The sequence below is a fragment of the Abramis brama genome (genome assembly GCF_963993115.1).
Source record: "Abramis brama genome assembly, chromosome: 1".
Lineage (NCBI taxonomy): Eukaryota > Metazoa > Chordata > Actinopteri > Cypriniformes > Leuciscidae > Abramis > Abramis brama.
The window spans coordinates 7,275,735-7,291,874 of record NC_139963.1 but is presented as its reverse complement, the minus strand read 5'-3'; the positions used below and the strand labels follow the sequence as shown (position 1 = coordinate 7,291,874).

The following is a 16,140-nucleotide window of genomic DNA, read 5'->3' as shown; positions in this document are numbered from 1 at the left end:
GTGTAAAGTTATGATTATATAAAATCTTCCAGTATAACAAAACCTGTTGATGAAATTTGGATAATTTAATTGGCAGATGTTGAACGGTGAAATCACAACTTAGTAAAAATTCTGTTCCTCCTAATTTCTTAAACAATTCTCTGGGAATATGAAACCAAAAATTATTGTGGTTTAAAAAGGATTTCAACCAATTAATTTTCAGGGTCCCATTTATAGAATCAAAATCAATGGCTTGTAAACCTCCGTATTTATAATCTTTTGTCATCTCCACCCTTCTAATGTAATGTGTTTTCTTCCTCCAGATGTAACCAAAGTTAACCTGATTTATTTATTTTAATGGCTCTATTTGAAATAGCTATTGTGTATGCAGGATAGATTAGTCAAAAATACTCTACCTAATAAGCTTATATCACGCAATAGCCAAGAGTTAAGTTTAATTTGACATTTATCTAATACTTTCCACACATTCATATATTCATTTTCAACAGAATCTTTTGAAATAACATTCCTAAGTACTTAACTTTAGATTTTATAGGGATGTTATAAGCCTCAGTTAAGTGACATTGATGAATTGGCATTAATTCACACTTGTACAAATTCATTTTTAAACCGGAGGCTTGAGAGAAGGTGTGAATTATTTGTAATATTTTGGGGACGTCTGTTAACTGTTTCATGAAAATGGTAGTATCATCTGCAAACTGGCTGATGATTACTGGCTGGCCAAGTACCTGTAATGGGCCTATGCTTGAGTTCCTGATAAAGATAAGTCGCTTTCCGACCGGAGGAACCTTTTCACAGTTCCTAGAACTATTGGCTAAAGTACCCGGATGTCGGTGTGTTCGCACCGCAGAAACTAGGAATGATTTTAGTTCTAGGAACTCCATTTGTAGGAACTAATTTAGGTCCTACTTCAGAGTAGGGTCTAAACCAGCACTATAGGAACTATCCGTGACGTTAGTGTACGCTGATTGACCGAACGCACGCGGAACACCAGCACCCGCCATTTTTAAAACAGCTAGAATGTAAACACAGATTATAGCCTATATAATTACTCCATAAACTAACTATACAAACATGGAAAACAGTGATAGATGGGTCTCTAAACCTTTATGCTGAAGAGAAAATCCAACGCAACTTTGAGGGGACAAGCCAAACATGATTATGTTTATCTGCCCAGCTAGCAACACTGGACATCAACCACACGGCATAGGCTAATAAGCTTTTTTCATATACTGTCTACTTTCTATAACAGTTCTATCTAATAACATATTAAACAGTACTTTTAGACAGATTGCTAACTAATAAACACAGAGAATGCGAGCATTGTTTGCTCTGGCGTTCTCAGCGCCGCAAAAATAAAGGTCCGTCGCGCCGTCAAAATAAAAGTCACCGTGCTTGCGTCACTCCCTTACCCCTCCTACCAGTTCCTATGGCCACTTGGCCAGTGCGAACGCAAACAGCAAAACCGAGTTTGGGGGAGAGTAGTTCTTAGAACTGTTTAGAAGTGGACAGTTCCTAGAACTAAGTTCCTATAACTACTTGGTCGGAAAGCGGCTATAGATAGCATTTCTGTGGTTATAATAAAAAGAAATGGGGAAATAGGGCAACCCTATGCCACGATTGATTGAAAATCTTGGTGATGTACCTCCTGATAAAGAAACCGAACTATTCGAATTTTCGTAAAGGGATTTTATAATATTTCGAAATTTATCTCCAAAACCAAACAATTTTAAACAATCGAAAATAAACGGGTGTTCAATTGAATCAAATGCCTTGTAGAAGTCAAGGAAGAGAATAAAGCCATCAGTTTCTATTAGATGTCTGTAATCTAAAAGATCAAGCACTAAACATTCAGTGGTTTCAGTCCTACCTGACTGATAGAGTTGAGTATGTGGCCCTGGGGGGAGCCAGGTCGAGGCCCCACACAGTCACATGTGGAGTGCCTCAGGGTTCGGTCCTTGGCCCCAGCCTTTTCTCCATTTATATGCTCCCCCTGGGCCGCATCATCAGCAGGCATGGAGTTGCTTTCCACTGCTATGCCGATGATACTCAGCTCTATGTCAGGTTGGACCCCACATCCCCCACATCATCACTCCCCACTCTAACTGCCTGCCTGGAGGAGACAAAGGCATGGATGACTGACAACTTCCTTCAGCTAAACAGCTCCAAAATTGAAGGTCTCCTCATTGGGACCCCACACCAACTCCGATCCTCCCCTCTGACCGTTTACTCATTTGCTGGCCATGACATTTCTCTCACATCCTCTATAACAAACCTGGGGGTTCGATTTGACCCCCACCTATCATTTAACACCCACATCCAATTTATCTGTAAGACTGCATTCTTTCATCTCCGGAACATCTCCAAACTCCGCCCCTCCCTCTCCTTTTCCGATTCAGAGAAGCTGGTTCATGCCTTTGTCTCCTCCAGGCTCGACTACTGCAATGCACTCCTCATCGGGATCCCTGGCAGGAGCCTGCAGAGACTGCAGTACATTCAGAACTGCGCTGCCAGGGTTCTGATGAGGGTGCGTAAATCTGAGCACATCACTCCAATTCTCCATAAACTTCACTGGCTTCCTGTTAGGTTCAGGATTGAGTATAAGATCTGTCTCCTGACCTATCAGTGTGTCTACGGCAGCGCACCAGTGTACCTCCAAGACCTCATCAATATTAGGCAAAACCCAACCTGACATCTCCGTTCCTCTGACAGCCACCAACTCCAGGTTCCCAAGTCTAAACTCCGCACTATGGGAGATAGGGCCTTCCAGGTGGCTGCGCCTCGACTGTGGAATACCCTCCCCAACCACTTAAGGGCGCCACAATCTATAGAGGTTTTTAAAAATAATTTAAAGACTCACTTATTTTGTATTGCATTTTCTTAATATAATTTTATTTCTTGCTGTTTTGACTGTTCTTATGTTTAGTGTTTTTACATGTGCACCTGTAGCACTTTGAGATGTGTTCTTCACGTGTAAAGTGCAATACAAATAAAATTTATTATTATTATTATTAAACAAATATTGTTGTGTATGGATCTCCCCTTCATAAAACCGGATTGAGAATCACTTATGATTTTGTGTAAAACTCATTTTAATCTGTTAGCATATATAAGGGTTAAAATTTTATAATCAGTGTTTAATAATGTGATTGGTCTAAAGTTATCTAAGATTTTGGGGTCCTTATAAGGTTTGGGGATTAAGGTTATGATACCTTGTTTCTGTCACATGCCTGTCCTGTCTTGTGTTGCACATGGGTGTTTTGTTATTTTGGGCCATGTGCTCATGTCATTGTCTGATCCCTCCCCCTTGTTATCTGATTATTGTTTGAGTTCTTCCACCTGTTCCCTCTTGATTTGTTCCCTTTATAAGTCCCCTCTTGTTTGCAGTCTGTGTCGGTTCGTTGTCTAATGTTTCCTGTTCCCTGTGATTCCCCAGTAAGTTCTTGTTCAGTTTTTGATTTTGTATTTTCTGGTTATGTTTTCCCCCCTCGTGAGTTTTGTTTTGTATTTGTTTTTCTTTTATAAATAAATATCATTTCTCTGCACTTGAGTCCTCGCACCTTTTTGTATTTATCCCGTCGTGACAGAACGAACCGACCAAATGAGGACTCAGCGGAGAAAGGGGGCGCAACCAGTCTCCTGTCCGCACTGGGAGCGGATTCTCCGATTTCAGGAGCTAGTCTCCCTCCGTCAGCAGGGGACGGGGGTGAGAGAATTCAGTCACGTGTTCTGTAGCGCAGCTGAGGGGCTGAATCTTGGCGAGGAGGCTCGTAAGGACTTATTCAATCATGCGCTTGACGAACCGATGGACTGGCTGATCCGATCAGCATTTGATCGGGTCAGTTTTGAGGTGATGGTGGAGGGTCTTATTCGTCATCGGGAGAGAATTGCCAGGTCGGTGGTCCCAGTGCCGGTGGTCCCAGTTCCGGTGGTCAAGAGTCCGGTGGCTCCAAGACACAGGAGGAGGAGAAAGGCTCCCTCCGTAACTGTTCCGGTGGTCCCAGTTCCGGTGGTTCCTGTTTCGGTGGTCCCGAGTCCGGTGGTCCCGAGTCCGGTGATCCCGAGTCCGGTGGCTCCAAGACACAGGAGGAGGAGAAAGGCTCCCTCCGTAACTGTTCCGGTGGTCCCAGTTCCGGTGGTCCCTGTTCCGGTGGTCCCTGTTCCAGTGGTCCCTGTTCCGGTGGTCCCGAGTCCGGTGATCCCGAGTCCGGTGGCTCCTAACACGGAGACCATCCCGGAGGTGACTGCCGTCCCTGACGCACCGCCCAGGTGTCTTGCTCTGCCCACACCACCCAGGCGTCTTGCTCTGCCCGCGCCGCCCAGGCGTCATGCTCTACTGGCCCCGCCCGAGCTGCTCGCACTGCCTGCACCACCCCAGCGATCCGTCACGTCTGCCCAGCCAGAGACTGTTCACGTCACGTCTGCCCAGCCAGAGACTGTTCACGTCACGTCTGCCCAGCCAGAGACTGTTCACGTCACGTCTGCCCAGCCAGAGACTGTTCACGTCACGTCTGCCCAGCCAGAGACTGTTCACGTCACGTCTGCCCAGCCAGAGACTGTTCACGTCACGTCTGCCGAGCCTGTGTCTTTGGACAAGATGGCCGCCACAGAGACTGTTCACGTCACGTCTGCCGGGCCTGTGTCTTCGGACAAGATGGCCGCCACAGAGACTGTTCACGTCACGTCTGCCGGGCCTGTGTCTTCGGACAGGATGGCCGCCACAGAGACTGTTCACGTCACGTCTGCCGGGCTTGTGTCTTCGATTGTATCAAAGCAGCTTCACAGTATTAAAATAAAATAATACAACAAAGTTTGTTTCTAGTGGAATTTATTGATTGATAGAATAAAATTAAATATCCCCAAAATATCCCCAAAATATCCCCAACTGAGCAAGCCAAAGGCAACAGTGGCAAGGAACCGAAAAAACTCCACCTGTGTCTTCGGACAAGATGGCCGCCACAGAGACTGTTCACGTCACGTCTGCCGAGCCTGTGTCTTCGGACAAGATGGCCGCCGCCGAGCCGGTGTCTGTTCCGGAGCCGGTGGTGTCTGTTCCTGAGCCGGTGGTGTCTGTTCCAGTTCCTGAGCCGGTGGTGTCTGTTCTAGTTCCTGAGCCGGTGGTGTCTGTTCTAGTTCCTGAGCCGGTGGTGTCTGTTCCTGTGCCATGGCCGCCCGAGGGGTCGTCTCCGCCCTGGCCACCCGAGGGAAAGTCTCCACCTTGGCCGCCCGATGGGTCGTCTCCGCCCTGGCCGCCCGAGGGGAAGTCTCCGCCCTGGCCGCCCGAGGGAGAGTCTCCGCCCTGGCCGCCCGAGGGAGAGTCTCCGCCCTGGCCGCCCGAGGGAGAGTCTCCGCCCTGGCCGCCCGAGGGAGAGTCTCCGCCCTGGCCGCCCGAGGGAGAGTCTCCGCCCTGGCCGCCCGAGGGAGAGTCTCCGCCCTGGCCGCCCGAGGGAGAGTCTCCGCCCTGGCCGCCCGAGGGAGAGTCTCCGCCCTGGCCGCCCGAGGGAGAGTCTCCGCCCTGGCCGCCCGAGGGAGAGTCTCCGCCCTGGCCGCCCGAGGGAGAGTCTCCGCCCTGGCCGCCCGAGGGAGAGTCTCCGCCCTGGCCGCCCGAGGGAGAGTCTCCGCCCTGGCCGCCCGAGGGAGAGTCTCCGCCCTGGTCTGTCCCTCCCGTCCCGCCCTGGTCTGTCCCTCCCGTCCCGCCCTGGCCTGATGGAGCGTCTGGTAGCCGCTCCGTAGGGAGGGGGTAGTGTCACATTGCCTGTCCTGTCTTGTGTTGCACATGGGTGTTTTGTTATTTTGGGCCATGTGCTCATGTCATTGTCTGATCCCTCCCCCTTGTTATCTGATTATTGTTTGAGTTCTTCCACCTGTTCCCTCTTGATTTGTTCCCTTTATAAGTCCCCTCTTGTTTGCAGTCTGTGTCGGTTTGTTGTCTAATGTTTCCTGTTCCCTGTGATTCCCCAGTAAGTTCTTGTTCAGTTTTTGATTTTGTATTTTCTGGTTATGTTTTCCCCCCTCGTGGGTTTTGTTTTGTATTTGTTTTTCTTTTATAAATAAATATCATTTCTCTGCACTTGAGTCCTTGCACCTTTTTGTATTTATCCCGTCGTGACAGTTTCATTGTGAGAGGGAAAGTCAAACTTTCAGTTGCTTCTTTTAACATAAGCAAAAAAGGGTCTTTTAGTAAGGTCCAAAAGTGTTTATAAAAATTGTCCATAAGGCCATCACAATCCTGGAGATTTGTCCGAAGACAAACTACCAACTACTTTATCCAACTCAACAGAAGTTGATTCATCATCTATATGGGGAATGAGATCTTTAATATGGTTGAAAAATAATATTTCATCGTCCAGGGAAAAGGTTGAGGAATATAAATTGCTGTAGAAAGAGACAACTTCCTTACTGATTGAAGCTTGATCTGTAATTACCTGGCCCTGGAGCGATATGGCTTTAATTGAAAGTTTCTCTTGCCTTCTTTTTTTCTAAATGACAGAAGTATGAGGTACTTCTTTCCCCATCCTCAATCCTCAAATCCATCCGCTTTACGGAGATAGATTTCATCAAGCTTGTTTAGAAGATTTTGCAGTTTCTGTTTATCATTATTAGTAGGTGAAGTTTTATTATAATAGATATTTATTTCTTTAATAATATTAATTTCAGATAATCTGTTACTTCTATTGATTGTTTTTCCAAAATGAATAGAATATTCTCTAATTTTAAATTTAAGGAATTCCCATTTGGAGACATCGGATACTATAGAATTATCAGACATCAAATTAGAGATTGTGGCTTTGATACTTTCATTAAATGATTGGCTTTTTAATAAACTAGAATTGAATTTCCAATACCCTTTATTCTGTCGGCTAACACCAGGAGGATTAAAACTCAATTTAATAACAGCGTAATCTGTGACAGGAGCTACTGACATACAACAGTCGCCGACGAAGTTTATAGCGGAGACTGAGGTTAACTAAAAATCTATTCTTGACTTTGCTGCTATGTTTGGTTTAAACCATGAATATTGCTTAGCATTAGGATACTTAAATCTCCAGGGATCCAATAAATTGTGAGTGCGACAAAGATCAGTTGAACAGGGTTGTAAGAACTGTGATTACATCTGGATGGACATCTATCAAGCCATTCATCACTAACCATGTTAAAGTCACCACCCATAACTATAAAATCAGTTGGATAAATGAGTTTGAGGTTTACTATGACATTAGAAACATATGAAATCAACTGTCTTTTTTGAATTAAATTATTGAACCCATAAACATTAACCAGAATAAAGTAGTGATCATCCATTTTCAGAACAGAAATTAGCCAGTGACCATTATTGCTAAAACTAGATGTCACTATTTTACCAGGTGAGTTACAGAACAAGATGGCCACACCTGGTGATCTAGTTAGATCATTTTGTCACCCCATTGGTTTACCCAAAACTTTTCATCCTCTGGTTTTGAGTCTGTTTCTTGCAAGAAAATAAAGTGTGCTTTTTCGCCCTTGCAAAACAAAAATATTGATTTCCTCTTAGTGTTCTCTCTTAAGCCCCTAGCATTAAGTGAAATGCACGAAAAAAAAAAAAAAAAAACATTCATAACAAACAAACTAACAACCGTCAGAAAATATTAATGTCCAACAGACTATGCTTTTAAAAGAAGTGAGAAAAGAAAGCCCAAACAGGCAATGTCCCTTAAGTATGGATTAAATGTAGATGAAACCATCCAAAATGATCATAAAGTCAAAAGGCCTTTTCAAACCTTGAACAACAAGGCCCCTTGATCCCATCAAGTTACCTCGTGTGCTCCTAAGAGACTCTCTGTCTGTTAATGTATCCAGCACCACCGTCTGAAGTATGCACTCTTTCCAGCATCTCTTGCTTCTTTTGTTTTAGGCCACAGTGCAGCTCGGGTCTCCCTGTCGCCTTTGCAGAGGTCTTTGATGAAGCTGATACGAAGTTCTTTGCAGATCGCGTGATCCTTGGTCATTCTCCACAGCGCATCTCGATGCAATCGAGGTCACAATCTGGTTGATGCTCGAGGACCATGATGGTGAGATTTTAACTAGTAAATCAGCGACCGCCTCACGTATGTCTTCACCTTCTTTTTCTTTTAGTCCCCGAATCCTAAGATTCCACCGGCGTTTGTATTGTTCTAGCTCAAGGACACTCTCCATTAGCTCTGCATTGTCTTTCTTTACAGCCGATACGTCGATTGTATGTCGAACAGTCGATTGTAACTGGGTTTTGCAATCTTTAATTTCTGCCGCGTTGAACTCGACAGCTTTATGGTAGTCAACATGATTGAGTTCTGTTGCAGCTGGGTGCCTAGTGTATCCACCTTATCAGTTAGCTGCTTTATTGCTTCCAGGACCGCATTCATACCTTCTTTCCCTTCTGTCCCCGTATCCTGCCTTTTAGCTGTTGGTGTGATCTTTAACGGTGAGAACTGATCTTTTCTTTTAGCTTTCTCGGTGGAATCCATCTTGCCGGAAACCGGTGCAAATGTTTTTCAATTTTAATAATTTTCCATTTCAAATTCCATTTCAGTACATACTAAAGAGGAATACTGGAATCCTGGAAAAATATACCAGGCAGCGGTTCAACAAGTGCGGATTTTCTTTTTGAAAGCCGGCGGGCAAAGTTTGCACGGAAATGTACGATTTTTCCCATCCTCACAGACCTTGTCATAAAACTTGTTTAAGTGATCATACGACGCCTCCTCGCTGCTTTGCCGCGATGTCGCCTACATGTTGCTTTTTGTTTTGATTACGCATGGCGGCGGTGCGACACTTGTGGCTGGTGTTGCCAGATTGGGTGTTTTTTCCGCTACATATTAAGGCCTGTTTACAGTGTGTTTTAGCCGGGTTTTCGCCTGGAAGGCTCTATAGAAATCTGGCATTCTATTGAACGAAGTTAAGCTGAGAGAGCGTGCCATTCACAGACCACCAGAGCTGCGTTCCAGTCCACTTTTAGACATGCACTTGTGAACTTCCCTAAGCACTTCCCCTCGGGGGAATCCCTGCCGAGTGGACGAGGGAAGTTTATATGGACAGACCCTCGCTCCCTCGATTTTGACCAAGGGAGCGAGTCTAATTCATATGTACACATCAGGTACCTATATGTCCCACAATGCAGTACGATTGTGACGTCCCCACAGATCTAATGTAATCACCACCACAACAAACAGCTCTATGATATATTAATTCGATTTTTATTTTTTATTTAAAACAACCCAAATACACCTATAAACATTTGGATGCTGCATTAAACAAATTCTTAAAGGGAAAAATAAATAAATAAATAAATCAACTCTTTAGCTGATTCCAAGTGATCTAGGGCTTAGGACGTTCCAATTCAGCCCATTGCAGTTTCCGCCAGTAGTGGGCACCTGTGCAATGTAAGCAATGACATACATCCAAGTGAACGAGATGGAGGGAAGTTAGCGAGTGAAGTGCATGACAATTTTGGACTGGAACGCAGCACAAAATGAACGAGTTCAAAGTATCGTTCATCAGGCAGTAATACAGTATGTTCAGTTCACGTTCGCCCAAAATATGAACGAGTTCATGAACTATCGTTCAATGAACGCGTTCAGGCACAACAGTGACTGTAACACTCAAATGGCTGAAAATGGTTAAACTTGCACTTACTTTTTCCTTTAAAAGGAGAATATTATTTTAATGTTGAAATCTTCGGTTGACGTTAAATACGTATTTAATTATTTTTTATAATATTGTAATGTGTGTTCAGTGACGCAGTAATACTGGGGAAAGAAAGTGTGGCCGTAGGATAAACACATAACAAACACCATATTTGCTTAATGCGAGACGAAAAAACGGATTGTGAAAAACACCTGCAAGAGTTCAGCAGTGTCATTAAAGTGAAGATGAATCCAGTGTTTAAACGAGGCTGCTGTGTTTGAAAGTGTGGCCGACATGTTGCTCTACAAACACACACTATTAACTGGAGAAAAACTGTTGACGTTAAGTTAAAATGAATTAAATGCCACTTAAATAAAATGTGTCAAAATTCAACTGTGTTCTGTGCATGTCCTCTGTGTCCACATACAGGCCTTTACATAAAGTCTCACATCAAGGAGGAAGAGGAGAAACGGACCTGTAAAATGAGTGTGTGAGAGGAGGAGGCGTCTATTCACTCTCAGAGAGCAGCATCTCCAGTATTCAGCTGTGTGTCCATGAAGAGTAACAACTCCATGTATAATCCCCCTATGTTCAGTGATGGACCATCTCCAGGATTCAGCTGTGTGTCCATGAAGAGTAACAGCTCCATGTATAATCCCCCTATGTTCAGTGAAGGACCATCTCCAGGATTCAGCTGTGTGTCCATGAAGAGTAACGGCTCCATGTATAATCCCCCTAATCTCAGTGATGGACCATCTTCAGGATTCAGCTGTGTGTCCATGAAGAGTAACGGCTCCATGTATAATCCCCCTAATCTCAGTGATGGACCATCTTCAGGATTCAGCTGTGTGTCCATGAAGAGTAACAGCTCCATGTATAATCCCCCTAATCTCAGTGATGGACCATCTTCAGGATTCAGTTGTGTGTCCATGAAGAGTAACAGCTCCATGTATAATCCCCCTATGTTCAGTGATGGACCATCTCCAGGATTCAGCTGTGTGTCCATGAAGAGTAACGGCTCCATGTATAATCCCCCTAATCTCAGTGATGGACCATCTTCAGGATTCAGCTGTGTGTCCATGAAGAGTAACAGCTCCATGTATAATCCCCCTATGTTCAGCGAAGGACCATCTCCAGGATTCAGATGTGTGTCCATGAAGAGTAACGGCTCCATGTATAATCCCCCTAATCTCAGTGATGGACCATCTCCAGGATTCAGCTGTGTGTCCATGAAGAGTAACAGCTCCATGTATAATCCCCCTAAGTTCAGTGAAGGACCATCTCCAGGATTCAGCTGTGTGTCCATGAAGAGTAACGGCTCCATGTATAATCCCCCTAATCTCAGTGATGGACCATCTTCAGGATTCAGCTGTGTGTCCATGAAGAGTAACGGCTCCATGTATAATCCCCCTAATCTCAGTGATGGACCATCTCCAGGATTCAGCTGTGTGTCCATGAAGAGTAACAGCTCCATGTATAATCCCCCTATGTTCAGTGAAGGACCATCTCCAGGATTCAGCTGTGTGTCCATGAAGAGTAACGGCTCCATGTATAATCCCCCTAATCTCAGTGATAGACCATCTCCAGGATTCAGCTGTGTGTCCATGAAGAGTAACAGCTCCATGTATAATCCCCCTAATCTCAGTGATGGACCATCTTCAGGATTCAGCTGTGTGTCCATGAAGAGTAACAGCTCCATGTATAATCCCCCTAATCTCAGTGATGGACCATCTTCAGGATTCAGTTGTGTGTCCATGAAGAGTAACAGCTCCATGTATAATCCCCCTAATCTCAGTGATGGACCATCTCCAGGATTCAGATGTGTGTCCATGAAGAGTAACAGCTCCATGTATAATCCCCCTAATCTCAGTGATGGACCATCTTCAGGATTCAGCTGTGTGTCCATGAAGAGTAACAGCTCCATGTATAATCCCCCTAATCTCAGTGATGGACCATCTTCAGGATTCAGTTGTGTGTCCATAAAGAGTAACAGCTCCATGTATAATCCCCCTAATCTCAGTGATGGACCATCTCCAGGATTCAGATGTGTGTCCATGAAGAGTAACAGCTCCATGTATAATCCCCCTAATCTCAGTGATGGACCATCTCCAGTATCCAGCTGTGTGTCCATGAAGAGTAACATCTGCATGTATAATCCCCCTATGTTCAGTGATGGACCTGCTGTGACCTTTAACCCTGTGTGAGTATCATGAAGTTCAGGGCCAGTCCAGATTCTGCTGGCACTGATTATATTATATTATATTATATTATATTATATTATATTATATTATATTATATTAATCGCCCCTAAAACTAGGCTACAACACTGGCAATAACACACACAAACACAAGTGTATGGCTGCACAAATAGTTGTTAAAATAAAGGGTAAAAAGGCTATGTAAAATATGTATCTAAATTGAATATATCTATAGATATCCAGATAACTAGTTAGTCTCATTCGCCTCTTATCTGGCGATCCTATTCTTAAAAATAGACTGGAAAATTACATACAAACTTAAATGGATGCTGAACTTAATGTGCTGCTTTACGTTTATTTTTCTTTTCTATTAATATAAAACCTGTGCCTGGGCACCTAAAACTGCAAGTCAAAGTGGTAAATCCAACCATGCTGTCTTTCAAATTTGTCTCAAACTATCAATATGCTCTGGGAGTTTTAGGCGCAGTAGCCAATATGGCCGCTAGGTGACATTCAAACTCCATTTGGTGATTTAAAAACTTGAAGGGTTTTAATTTCATGAATGCTTCTGGCTACTGGCCTCTTTTGATAAAAGACACATAGGGTTTTATTGCTGAAGTGAAATCAAGAAACAACAGAAGTAAAAATAAAGTTTTACACTGAACTTGCATTAAATGTAAATAAAATGAAAAAGTTCCCACTAGTGGTCGGTTTGAGTTAAAATATTCTAAAATAGCTCCTCAAAATATTTAATAAACATCAATGACTCACACACATTGTAGTTATGATTCTTACTTCTATATTGTTTATTCTTTTCTTCACTTCACCAGTGTGTCTGTGAGTTTATTGACAGTTTTAAAGAAGTAGACACAAATAAATAAACTATAACTGACAAAAGGCATCAACTTTTAAAGTCAACTTATAGCAATGAATTGACTAATTCACCGTTAATAAATGAAGAGTTAATTTGCAAAAACGGACAAACGGCATGTTTAAAATAAAAAATGAACTGACTGCTGTGTGTTATCCTCCAAGTATAGCACATTCTGAATCAAAAGCCCTATTCAGACGTGATTAACTTTACAAGGGTAGATGGAGTAAAGTAATAACGTCTGTAATATTAATGGCCAATTCGCATGGGATAAGATATCTCAGTAAAACTAGCAGAAGTGGGAGGAGTAACTTAATTTACACACCGCCGTCCCCCTCCTGCCGTGTTCTTGTGTGTTGCTTCCTGATATCACGTGCTTTATATACATATATATATATATATACAACCCCAAATCAGAAAAAGTTGGGACACTGTACAAATTGTGAATAAAAACAGAATGCAATGATGTGGAAGTTTCAAATTTCAATATTTTATTCAGAATACAACATAGATGACATATCAAATGTTTAAACTGAGAAAATGTATCATTTTAAGGGAAAAATAAGTTGATTTTAAATTTCATGGCATCTACACATCTCAAAAAAGTTGGGACAAGGCCATGTTTACCACTGTGTGGCATCCCCTCTTCTGTTTATAACAGTCTGCAAACGTCTGGGGACTGAGGAGACAAGTTGCTCAAGTTTAGGAATAGGAATGTTGTCCCATTCTTGTCTAATACAGGCTTCTAGTTGCTCAACTGTCGTAGGTCTTGTTTGCCGCATCTTCCTCTTTATGATGCACCAAATGTTTTCTATGGGTGAAAGATCTGGACTTCAGGCTGGCCATTTCAGTACCCAGATCCTTCTTCTACGCAGCCATGATATTGTAATTGATGCAGTATGTGGTCTGGCATTGTCATGTTGGAAAATGCAAGGTCTTCCCTGAAAGAGACGACGTCTGGATGGAAGCATATGTTGTTCTAGAACTTGGATATACCTTTCAGCATTGATGGTGCCTTTCCAGATGTGTAAGCTGCACATGCCACACACACTCATGCAACCCCATACCATCAGAGATGCAGGCTTCTGAACTGAGCGCTGATAACAACTTGGGTTGTTCTTGTCCTCTTTAGTCCGGATGACATAGTGTCCCAGTTTTCCAAAAAGAACTTCAAATTTTGATTCGTCTGACCACAGAACAGTTTTCCACTTTGCCACAGTCCATTTTAAATGAGCCTTGGCCCAGAGAAAATGCCTGCGCTTCTGGATCCTGTTTAGATACGGCTTCTTTTTTGACCAATAGAGTTTTAGCCGGCAACGGCGAATGGCACGGTGGATTGTGTTCACCGACAATGTTTTCTGGAAGTATTCCTGAGCCCATGTTGTGATTTCCATTACAGTAGCATTCCTGTATGTGATGCAGTGCTGTCTAAGGGCCCGAAGATCATGGGCATCCAGTATGGTTTTCCGGCCTTGACCCTTACGCACAGAGATTGTTCCTGATTCTCTGAATCTTTGGATGATATTATGCACTGTAGATGATGATAACTTCAAACTCTTTGCAATTTTTCTCTGAGAAACTCCTTTCTGATATTGCTCCACTATTTTTCGCCGCAGCATTGGGGGAATTGGTGATCCTGTGCCCATCTTGACTTCTGAGAGACACTGCCACTCTGAGAGGCTCTTTTTATACCCAATCATGTTGCCAATTGACCTAATAAGTTGCAAATTGGTCCTCCAGCTGTTCCCTACATGTACATTTAACTTTTCCGGCCTCTTATTGCTACCTGTCCCAACTTTTTTGGAATGTGTAGCTCTCATGAAATCCAAAATGAGCCAATATTTGGCATGACATTTCAAAATGTCTCACTTTCAACATTTGATATGTTATCTATATTCTATTGTGAATAAAATATAAGTTTATGAGATTTGTAAATTATTCCATTCCTTTTTTACTCACAATTTGTACAGTGTCCCAACTTTTTCTGATTTGGGGTTGTGTATATATATATATATATATATATATATATATATATATATATATAGAAAACAGTTATGTCCTGTCGAACAATGTATTAATTAAGTTCAGATTGGATTGTGTTGGTCAGAGGCACTTACCTAACGCTAAAAGATGTTTCGTGCCTCTAACAAGTGCTTTCGATCTTCTTTTTGATCTGAATGGTGTGTGGAAAACACTTGAGTTTGCGTCTAGAACGCAAATGAAAGCTTTTTCAAGCGTCTCCATACTTGAAAAATCAAAAACTACTAAGTAAACTAAGTAAAACTACTTTTAAACACGAAATGACAAAATATTTACGTATATATTTACAGCGGGTCTATTCGCATGGGATTAGTATTACCTGAGGTAATTTTTCCGGACCTTTTTCCTTTGAATGAGACGTTAAACCGAGGTCCTGACTCTCTGTGGTCATTAAAAATCCCAGTACGTTCTTCATGAAAAAACTGAACAACGTAATACATGCAGCCTGCACTAGAAGTTTGGGCCCCTAAACTTTTATGTATAAAAACTGTATTTATAATGCCCAATATCTTTCTGATGCTCTGAGAGCCAGAATATTTACTTTTACAATTGTTGGGAGTTACAGTAAACAAGACATTTGGACGAGTAACTGAACGTTCCACTTTGTCTTGTTTTTCTGAAACAAAATGTGAAAAGATCAGAATAGACCGTTGAAAGGAAGGTCTTGCTGGAACTCAAAGATTTGCTTTGAGGTTGGGAGACAGAAGATCTTTACATTCGGCTCTAATTCTCCCTCCTTGAGTTGGGCTTTGTGTGTGATAGTGCCACTTGTTTGGGTGAACACTGAGCTCTAAAGATGCCTGAGAAATGAGTCATGTACAGTTAACGCCTGATTACTCTGATGGAGAGGAAATGACAAATGGGGAGAGATCTACTGCTCAAAAATCTGCTAAAATCGCACTAAATCATATCAGGAATAAGAAAGCTGGTTGAGAGCAACAGTGGGGATTTTAGGGGTTTTAAATAAATACCATAGGGGTGTAACCCTGGCATCCTGGCCAAATTTGCCCCTTGGCCTCTGTCCATCATGGCCTCCTAATCATCCCCATATACTGATTGGCTTCATCACTGTCTCCTCTCCACCAGTAAGCTGGTGTGTGGTGGGCGTTCTGGCACAATATGGCTGCCGTCGCATCATCCAGGTGATGCTGCCAATTGGTGGTGGTTGAGGAGATTCCCCCTTTTCATATGTGAAGCGCTTTGAGTTCCTAGAAAAGCGCTATATAAATGTAACAAATTATTATTATTATATAATCTTTACTCACATTGTCTGTAATGATTACTGAGATTCACATTCGGACGGGACTAAAATCACAGAGAAGCTCTGGTAATTATTACTTTACCCCACCTCTCCAAGTTAAACTAGTCCTGTCCGAATAGGGCTTTAAACAC

At 42.9% G+C, this 16,140-nt stretch overlaps 1 protein-coding gene and 1 long non-coding RNA gene across 5 annotated transcripts in view; one reads left to right on the top strand and one right to left on the bottom strand.

Annotated features, from left to right (window-relative positions):
- Nucleotides 1-16,140, top strand: part of LOC311079578 (uncharacterized protein) — a 447,200-nt gene that overhangs the window by 9,298 nt on the left and 421,762 nt on the right. For all 4 annotated transcript variants that reach the window (XM_084109138.1, XM_084109135.1, XM_084109136.1 and 1 more), the window contains exons 2-3: nt 7,892-8,048; nt 10,069-11,839. In XM_084109138.1, the coding sequence (XP_083965264.1) occupies nt 10,194-11,839 (1,646 nt within the window). In that variant the 5' untranslated portion in view covers nt 7,892-8,048; nt 10,069-10,193. The remainder of the gene's footprint in view (nt 1-7,891; nt 8,049-10,068; nt 11,840-16,140) is intronic.
- The window catches only part of LOC311080038, a 98,397-nt gene that overhangs the window by 68,343 nt on the left and 13,914 nt on the right, over nt 1-16,140 (bottom strand). The gene's annotated exons all lie outside the window — the stretch shown is intronic.